The sequence below is a fragment of the Hakea prostrata genome, chromosome 6, assembly GCF_041222555.1.
Source record: "Hakea prostrata isolate BN-2017 chromosome 6, UWA_Hpros_2, whole genome shotgun sequence".
NCBI lineage: Eukaryota > Viridiplantae > Streptophyta > Magnoliopsida > Proteales > Proteaceae > Hakea > Hakea prostrata.
Genome location: NC_142605.1, coordinates 20,544,379 through 20,554,955, shown reverse-complemented (window position 1 = coordinate 20,554,955; position 10,577 = coordinate 20,544,379). Strand labels below are relative to the sequence as shown.

Sequence of the window (10,577 nt, the reverse complement as noted above, 5' to 3'; positions counted from 1 at the left end):
GTGAAACATTACTCTTCAACCTCCGCTGAAAGTGTTGATACACCCCTGTCTCTACCTTTTGCTAATACACTTTGTCTCTACCATGCTCTAACTATGTTTTTTGTAGGCATCTTTCTACTTTGCTTTGTGCTTTTTTTGTTGGTGTAGATGGGATGGTAATCGGACTAAGTAGCTCCCCATTTCTCCAACTCACAATCTTATAGACCACCATTCACACCAACTGCTGGTGGTGGTAGGTATGGATTCACAAGACATGGAGAAAAGAATGTGACCAAGTACTCTACATGGAAACCCTCCGATGAATGGAGGTTACAAAAACTACAAAGGTAGCCCTTCACAAGTCACAAAAAACAATGACCGAACCTTCTATGGTTACATCATTGGTTTCATGAAGGACTCCATTGTTACTACTTGCAAGAAATTAATTGATTTCTAGCTACCAGTAGGAGTTGAATCTGTTTTTGTGATGGGGATCAATTTATTCAGAGCTATATTTCTTTATGAGGAACACCGAAATGGGGTACTCTCTCTTTCACCCTAGTAGTTAGGAAATTGCCCACTCCATCTAGCCATCAAACCTTTACCTGAACACAGAGAGGGTGAAATACTACCCCCCCCCCGCCCCGCCCATTGTTGTTTGGGTACAACACAAGGGAATCAATATGATAATTTTTCTCTTGATAACATTAGAAAAGCTGCAGGGGAATTGGGAAGAGTTGTGGAAATGCATTTGAACCCTCGAAAAATTGGGTTACCTGATGATGCAACACGAATAAAAATTATGTTGGACATCAATAGTAGTGTGGGTTACAAAGCCTCATACAAGAATTAATCTCAGAGTCTAGAGATAATGTACTCCCTACCTACCATTGATCTCATCAACAAGATAAATGATGAAGCTAAAAAACAACCCTCACAATAGAAGTTAAGGGATGAATGTGAGGAAACCGTGAACCTCAATTTTATAATTTTTTCCCCTCCAAATCTGATGGAGGAAATGACACTTGGAAAGGATTTGTTCGAAGGACATGTTTCAAAACTTTGCTTTCAATCTCATGGTGAATCAAGTAACACCAACATTGTAGCCCCGATTTCAAACCTGATAAATCTGACAAAAAATCCTACTACTGCAAGCTTTGAGGAAAAGGATCATGGAAAGCAATCCATAAACCCACTAGTGGTGAATTTGGATGATGCAAGGGAAACAATAGGAGACCATCCGATTCCAACAACTACTGTTGAAATCAAACCAAATAAGGAGGAAATTCAAAAGGATGAAATTGCAAAGGAAGATCTCTTGAAGGATGAGCGTATAAAAAAGCTTCTGGAAAGGATAAAGGGCCAAGCAAACATCACAAATCACTCTATCAAAGCCCACACCGTGATCTTCAATTGCAACTGTATGCAAACTGAAGGCAAGAAAGAAGAGGACACTATGCAAAAAGGAAAAGAAAAGAGCACTGACATGTTAGATACACATTTAAGACACCAATGATCTACTGCCCTACATAGATCTAAAAGAAGGGGAAATGGGAGCTACTGCCGGTAGTCTAACCATCTATAAGAAAAGAAGAATTTATGATGTTCAACCTTTTGTTGATCCTGTGGATAATCTAAATTACATCCTTGGGACCACCCTCTCCAATTGTGCCCGACCAGCTGAGGTGCTTGAGCGTTTTTGGAATGGCATTGAAGCCCGCTACAACAACCACCTAGCTCAAACCAACCTACAATCTACAAAGATCATTGGTGAGAAACCCATACCTGTACCACCAAATCAGAATCAAGTCCTAGAACAAGTCGTTAAGCCCTCAACTTTTCCCCTATCATCTATATCCTGATTTCTTCAATTTTTGCATTGCTTTTTTCATTTGTGTTCTTGCAATTATTCACTACTGGATCTACAAAATACCATTTATGTGCAAAAACTAGTTCAGTGCTTGATATCTATTGTCTTAGTTAATTCTAATTTCTCTCGAATACTCTTGCTTTTATGTTAATCTAGAATGTTGCCCCTTTATTTGGATGATCCATGGTATCTTGCTCTTTCTCTAGTTATTACTACATCTCTATGAGTTTTTCTCTTCCTTTTAATTTCTATTATTACCCTCATAACTACTGTTGTTTTTTTGCTTCAAAACTTCAAAGATTTACTTGTCTATTACCATTGATAAGTGTTATATCACAAACTCCTCTTAATCTTAAGCATGAAACTCATTTCTTGGAATTTGAGAGGTTTGAATGGGAAGTTCACTTTGCAATGCATGAAGAAAGTGGTAAAAAAAAAAAAAAAAACAACCTAGATATTCTCTTTATATGTGAGATGAAATGCACTGATCATGAACTTCTCATTCCCACAAAATTTAGAAACCATGACCTAATCGCCTTTTCTAATAGCTATGGAAAGAAAGGGCTTAAAGGAGGTATATGTGTTTTGATAAAACCCTCACTTCAAGTTGCCTTAATCCATACAGACCCATCATTTCTTGCGATACAGGTTTCTTCACAAGGGAAGGAATGGATTGCCATCTTTATCTATTTAGATAGGAAAACCTCTAGAGAAAAAATTCTCTCTTTCCACCTCCTTTCACAAACCCCTCATCCTTATGGGAGACTTTAATGAGGTAATAAAAAATGAATACAAGATTGGCAATGTGTTTAAACCCACCCCCTCTCTACCCTCTTTTCTCAATCTAACAATTTCTTTAGGCCTCCATGAAATATGTGCCCATGGTGCCTACTTCACTTGGTCTAATAAGCAAACCCCCCCCCCCTCACGTTGTCAAAGAAAGGATTAATCACCTCTTTGGGTGTCCGTTGTGGGTTGCTACACACCCGAATGTTGAACTGAAAATTCTTCTTGGTGTCACATTGGATCATAACCCTATTCTCCTCATCACCAAACCTTGAGTAATGATTGGAAGAAAATTGTTCCACTTTCAAAATGCATGGTATTAGCATCCAGACTTCAGTGATGTTCACAAACCTTGGGACGAAATGGGACTAGTCCCTATGGAAACTAAGATGGCCAACCTCTCCAAATTCTTACAACACTAGAACAAAACAACTTTTGGTAGCATCGACAACCTCTTTGACAACCTCCCAACCGAGATTGAAGCTTTAGAATTTGCTCCTTACCCTGATAGAGAACTTATTGCATATACCTAAATTGGGCCTTGTAGGCTGATGAATCTTTTTGGTTCCAGAAATCTAGGCAGAAGTACATCTCATATGGGGATAGAAATACAAGATGCTACCACTTGCCTAAAAAATCTACTATCACAAGAGGAAAATTGATGCCTTAGAACACAACGGTGCTATAATCCGTAAGCCTAGAGAGATTGCTAATGTTTTTGTCATATTCATGAAGGATCTCTACACTAATGGGGAACCCTTAGACCCACTTTTTGTTGAAGGCATCTTTACTCCCTTAGCCAAAATTGCTTTCCCTTGGGAATGTCGGATCTCCCGTCCTTGGATGAAATTATGACTGCCTTATTCCCCATGGGACCAAACAAAGCTCCTGGCATAGATGGTTTTAATGCTCTATTTTATCAAAAAAACTGGACTTTTGTTAATGGTGAGCTATATGAGTTTGTAAATAAGTTTTTCACATCCCTCTCATTACCCTTTGGAGTCAACCATATCTATTTGTGCTTCATTCCCAAGAGAGACCAACCCAAAATTGTGTCTGACTTCCAACCAATTAGCCTCTGTAATGTCAATTACAAAATATTGGCAAAAATCTTAACCAACCTCTTCAAACCACTTCTCTCAAGTGTAATTTCCCCTTGTCAAGTAGCCTTTGTGCCTTATAGAAAAATCACAAATAATATCATGATGGCTCAAGAAAATTTTCACTTTATGAACAAGACAAAGGGAAAGGTTGGCTATGTAGCTCTGAAACTTGACATTCCAAAGGCTTATGATAGGGTTGAATGGGGCATCATCACCAAGCTGTTTGAACTTTGGGGCTTTGATGTACATTGGTGCAACATGATCCACAAATTAATATCCTCTACATCTTTCTCAATAAAGATGAATGGAAGTCCCTATTTTTGGTTTAATGAAACTAGAGGACTAAGGCAAGGAAGTCCACTACCCCTACCTCTTCCTTATTGTAATAAAGGTCCTTTCTAGACTTCTATCGAAATATAGGAGTCTAGATCTGTTTCATAGTATTAAAATTGCCAGAAGAGCCCCGTAAATCTCTCATATATTCTCTATAGATGACACCTTTCTTTTTTGCCAGCTGAAAAAGAAGATATGTTGTTGTTGAGTTATTCTCGAATATCACAGGGCAACAAATTAATTTTGAGAAGAGTGGAGCATTCTTTTAAAAAAAAACGTGGAGCAAGGAAACAAATGTGTCATGTCCACTAAGTATAGCAGAAATGAATAAAAATGCAGTCTATCTTGGTACAAACTTAATTCCATAGAAAAAACAAAACAAACAACTTACAGTTTCTTCTTACCAAGATGAACAATAGATTGTCTACTTGGAAGGCTGCAACCATAACATTTGCAGGAAGAACTGTATTGATGAAAGTTGTGCTTCAACCACAATCCCTATACCACATATAATGTTTCCGATTCCCTAAAGTCTTTTGTAGAAAACTGGATTATACATGTCAACGGATTTGACTTGGAAAACCCTTAAAGGCTAACTTGTTGACTCTCATCTCCTGGGACAAATGTTGCAAATCAAAAGAAGATGGAGGTTTGGATTTCAAATATAAATTCTGCTCTACTACTTAAACAAGGTTGGAGGATGATCAATAATCCATAATCTGTATGGGTGAAACTCTTGAAAGCTAGATATTTCCCTAACATTTCACCCTTTGATCCCAAAGTAAAGAAGAAGAGAGGGTCCTGAACTTGGAATAGTATATGCAATATACTACCAGTGCTCCAAACTATGATCCTAAGGAAAATTGGAAATGACAAAACCACATCTTTTTGGTTTGATCATTGGGTAAAAACAATTGTTGATCATAGAGTGGTCAACCAAACTTTCAAGCCTACTCAAGTAACAGTGGAAAAAGTAATCAATTCTGAAAGGCAACAATACAGGTACTATTCTCTCAACTCTAACCCTTCTACTCTTAATTATCGGTCTACCATTTTCAATTCCTTCATAAACACAATCTATGTTTCTCAAGCCCATGATAAATGGCAATCTTTAATCTCGACAAATGGCGAATTCTCTGTCAAAAAAGCAAAGAAAGCTTTGGCGAAATTAAAGAACTACAACACTTAGAATGTTTACTTAAGATGGTGGAAGTTCTTTTGGAAATTACCACTTCATCCTAAATTTTTTTTAAAAATTGTCGTCTCATGAATACAGGGCTTTCTGTTAAGACAGTCCTTTCCAAATGGACATCAATCAACCTAGTCTGCAAATTTTGTGGTGCTTCTAATGAATTAGCTTGACACATCTTCCTTTCTTGTGAATGGACGAAGAGGATTTGGGCGGCGGGACCACTAGGACTTCGGACGGAGTTCATTTCCAATAATTCCTTCCTTCAAGTATGCAACTCTTTCTTTCTTAACTCAAACTTGGATACAAAGTCTAAGAAATGATTTTTCCTGTTTTCATAATAACCTGCTACTTTATATGGAATGAAAGAAACTCTAAGGTTTGAAACAATAAAGAACAAAACCCCATAAGAGTGCTGAATAATGTAAACAAATGCATAATTTATTTACATCTATACCATAAGTTTACCATACAAAGTACAAATCATGATGACAATCATATACACAACACAAAATCATATATATGGGACTATGTAAAATCCTTTTCCTCACCCACTTTATTGTGTGCAGAGCTACATAATGAACTTCTAGACATGATACATTGGAGTGTGGGACTTTTTTGGAACGACAATGTCCTTTTTGTAAGCATAGGGAAAATAGATATTGGTTCAATGAAGGAGACAATGGCACGAGGCATTTTGCAAGGCATGAGCAAAGCAAATGAGCTAGGAGTACAAATCAAAGAAATCTGGTGCGAGGAAAAAGAATATCTAGCTAGGTTCAAAGACAATAACCATAACATATGGCCTCTAAATTTGATACCCATTTTGGTAGAAGTTACAACCATTACTATAAATCTTAACTCGTGCAAACTCCGATCCCACCTCATGGAAAAATGGTTACTAGATCTAATTCATGTATTTCTGTTTAGAGCAACTATATAAGACTCTCCACTCTTAAGTGTAATTGTAAGCACTACCCCAACTGAATGAATTTTTATCTTTTATCATTAATAAAAAAAAACACTCTTATGATCCTCGATCCTCTCTTTCCAACTCTCATAGAAATGTTATAGGCTCTTGTGGTGTGTCTCCGCAAGCGGCGGCGGTGGATATGTTTATCATACCCATTATTATGTTTTTCTGGTTCTGTGGTTATGACAACTAGTTTTCTAAGGGTTTATTGGGCTCGACCCATCCCTTAGCTCTTGTTTTTTTTCTGTGTTTGTGTCTGTTTTTTTCTTTCAAGTTTATGAATGAAGTATTGAAATTTTGACCCAAAAAAAAAAGAAATGTTATAGGCTGACTTAATACCAGTGAAGTGCGAAGTGTCGGTATAGTTGGCTTAGTAAAAGATTACGGCTGTGACATTATACTGCTCATACACTCCCTTTCCCTTGAAACACAACAGTAGGACACATAAGAAAAAGATCATTTTTACTGTTCTATGTCCATATAGAAATACTAACATGAGTCTAGGGATATAGACTGTGAAATTAAGAACATTCTCTCTCCCAAAGCCTTAAAATAAACGAGGCCACAGGAATTCTTACAAGATGAAGAGAAGAACCCTTATCAATTTCCAGCTTTTGTATCAAGGAGAGGAAATTTTCTAAAAGAGTGAATTGGTCATATGACTAATGATACAGCTTAGACACAACTTGATCTGATGGCCCACTTGTCCTCCACGTTTAGTCTAACAAAAACAACTGAGCAAGTCAAGTCTGCTCATCCAGATGAGCACAGGAGCCCTTGTATCCCTGTAGTCAGGTTCCAGCTAATCCAAATGTAGCTTTAGCCTTCTGCAAATCCAGCATTTTGGTTCAAGCAAGTGCTACTCATCAAATGATATACGTCAACTTCATATTTCACCTTGACAACCAAGTACTGATTGTCACCACTGGTATCATAATTATGAGCCCATAGTTCACTAAGGTATCAACATCTTCAATTTCATTCATCCTCTTAAGAAAAGAACTCCATGGACAAGGGTCAGCATCTCTCTCCTGCAAAATGAACAGATACAGCTGCAATAACTGAATATTTGAGTTGGTTTTCACACCAAGAAGGCAAAACTAACCTTAAAGTTCGTGCCACTTTCCTGTTCCTGAAGTGTTTCATCTATTAGTGTTCTTCGGTCAGCCAAGTTATCAGCTTGATTAGGAACCAGTTTTATTCCAGCTACCCCAGATCCATTGACTGAGAAACCTCTGTAAGCTGAATCTGCATGAATTGTTTCCATGACTGAACCAAAGAAATTTGTCACAGGTACCTATGACAACATTGAAATGGAGAAGTCAGTATCTGCCAGATCATGATGGGGCAAGATTAGGAAGCCTCAGAAGAGATAAAAGGGTGGCCCAGAAGTGTGGTTGTCAATACTTCAGATTTAATGTCACATGACAACACATGAGGAACCATGGAAGACATCAGTACATACTTTAGGGAGTAAAAATATACTAGAGGATAACCCTCAATAAAGTGAAAGTAGTTGAAACTGAAACTTGGCCTAATTCTGAAGAGGAAACAATAAGATACTAGCACAGGACATTGAATAAGCCATTCATATATTTTATGAATCCAGATCAACATGCTCACCTTATCTAAAAGTCGTCTGTAGAGATCAGTTCGGTAATATGCAGTTGACATCAACGTAGTTGGGTTGTATGAATTGAAAAGACTGCAGAAAAACCAAATAATGAATGATCAGAAATAACGTCCCATTTGAAGAAAAGGACAAGTTTGGACCAGCGAATGCAAATCGTATAATTGGGGATAAGTCAAAATATGCATATTTCCCAAAAGAGTTATCGAGTGGCAAGTCGATCACAGCATTTCTAAGCTGCCCGAAAATGAAGGCAACATGATGAGGCAGTAATTGATCCACCAAGGTGATGAAGGCAACCAAGAAATTTAGACGTCTAGACAGTGCCTTGACAACTATGTTGCCAGAAACAAGTACCAGTTGGCACTCAAGATGCATTTAGACTCCCTTTGGAATAGTTTAAATTTATGATTATTCGACATATAAACATAAATAGATGTGTTTGGTATGATTTATGATCCCTATTTCTCATTAAAATAAATTGATTTAAACATAAATTTATAAACAGATCAAGAGCTGTTTGTGATTTATCGTAATAAACTAATTTTTGTTTATGCCAATACCATTAATGACCATGTGGAGAATTACTACTTAAGCAGGGTTGAAATGGTGAAGTTACAAAAAATTAGTTCACAATCTAGAGGCCATTTCACAACCACCATCTATTGAGGAAATCAAATCCACCCTTTTCTCTTTGGGCCCACATAAAGCACCAGGGATGGATGGGTTTAAAGCCTACTTCTATCAGAAAATCTGGGACTTGATTAACTCTAAGCTTTACTCCTTTGCGAAGGATTTTTTTCTCAACGTTAACCTACCCTTTGGAACAAATCATACCCTACTGTGCTATATTCCCAAAATTGAAACACCGAAGGAAGTGTCGGATTTTAGGCCGATCAATCTCTGCAATGTTAGTTATAAGCTTCTAGCAAAAATCCTAGCTAGAAGACTGAAACCATGCCTTCAAGACCTAATCTCACCCTGTCAAGGGGCTTTTGTTCCATATAGACAAATCTCTGATAACATAATGATTGCACATGAGATCTTCCATTACATGAGGACAACAAGAGCAAAGACTAGATTTGTTGCACTCAAGCTAGACATGTCTAAGGCCTACGATAGGGTTGAATCGGATGTTATATCCCATCTCTTTCGCCTGTGGGTTTTGACACCCATTGGTGCAACATGATCAAAACCTGTAAAAATACAATGTTTGGCAGAATGGCTTATTGATCCATGATCTCAAGCCCTCTATTTATAATTAAGTGGAAAGTAGACTATTACAAGGAATAGAAGTTTACATGAATGCAAACTCTAATTTAACTCCTATACAAACTCTTATTAGACTCCTAATAGAATCCAACACTCCCCCTCAAGTTGAGGCATGGATATCACACATGCCAACTTGACCAAAAAAGTATAAAACATCTGTCCAGGTAAACATCTGCAATTTGATCTTCAAACTTATAGATTACGTCTGCCTTATAGACTTCCATTTGCTTTGTCCTCATCTTTACTGCAACTTTATGTCTCCAAGGAAGAACGCCCAAGAAAACAGGTAGAATCTTCAAATGTTGAGAAGACTAAATTTCTGCGCAAATCTGAGGGAAAATATATTTCTGGGGTAACAATTGCTAGGGTAAAACAGCCAAAGTGAAACTTTTGATTTGTAGCAATGTTAGATCTTTAAAGGGAAAGTTTGCCAAGGGGACAATCTCCAAAGGTAGGGGAAAATTTGTCAAGATAAGTGACAATCTCCAAAGGTAATAGAGATCAAGTTCTGCAAAGGTCAAACGACAAATCTTTTGCAAGGTTAGATCTCCAAAGGGAAGATGTCAAGTTAAGGAGCAAATCTCCAGGGTTAACAGAGATCAAGTTCTGCACAGTCAAAAAGATAGCTCTATAGCAATGTTAGATCTCCAAAGTAAAAGATTGCGAAGGTAAGGGACAAACTTTCAAAGGTAACAAAGATCAAATTCTACATAAGGAAGTCTACATGAAAGGCATTGAATTGTAATAGAGATTCAATCTCCCCCTCACGTGTAGCTTTACACGTGGGAAAACAAGAATAAAGGAAACCCCTAAATGAGTCCATGGTCCACCAAGGTAAGATAATGGCTTAAGACAAAATTCAAGCCAATGGGGAAACTTGGAAAGGAAGAAATTGTAATGGTAAGATGAAAGTATCATGAAAAACAAATCTAGAGAAAATGACAAAATTTGAAAGGTGGATGACCGAGCCTACGGTGCCATTGATGAAGGTTTGATATTACCGAATGGACCGGATTAGAAGATGTAGTCAAAACAGGAGTAGATCCTCCAATCGCCTCGAGCAAATAAAGTCCATTTACCACGACCAATCTCCTTCCCCGTGACTAGATCCGGAAGTAGCAAGGTAGGAGTTGGTAGGGGTAGTAGAGGAAGCAGTGGTCGAAGCTGTACCGGCAGTAGAAGACTGCAGAATACGTCGCAGAGTAGCGAACTCCTCCTATGAAAAACCAACGTCTGCAGAGGGTGTGGTGGAAACTGTCTCAGAAAGATTAGCCTTTGGTTTTCCCTGTCTTTGTGCTCGTTTTTGCTCAAAATCAGCAGGCTTCCCATGCAGTTTCCAACAATTTTCCTTGGTATGATATGGTTTGTGACAGTGCTCACACTTGACAATCTCCTTAGCCGGATCAGATTTAGTGCGAACAGACTGTAAAGCTGATTTCTCC

At 37.8% G+C, this 10,577-nt stretch overlaps 1 protein-coding gene across 1 annotated transcript in view; it reads right to left on the bottom strand.

Annotated features, from left to right (window-relative positions):
• Window positions 1-6,339: 6,339 nt before the first annotated feature.
• Window positions 6,340-10,577, bottom strand: part of LOC149012519 (Peptidase C13 family) — a 44,380-nt gene continuing 40,142 nt past the window's right edge. The window contains exons 8-10 of the mRNA XM_089160057.1: window positions 7,857-7,938; window positions 7,339-7,530; window positions 6,340-7,264 (exon numbers count right to left, since the gene is read on the bottom strand). Coding sequence (XP_089016183.1) covers window positions 7,127-7,264; window positions 7,339-7,530; window positions 7,857-7,938 — 412 coding nt within the window. The 3' untranslated portion in view covers window positions 6,340-7,126. The remainder of the gene's footprint in view (window positions 7,265-7,338; window positions 7,531-7,856; window positions 7,939-10,577) is intronic.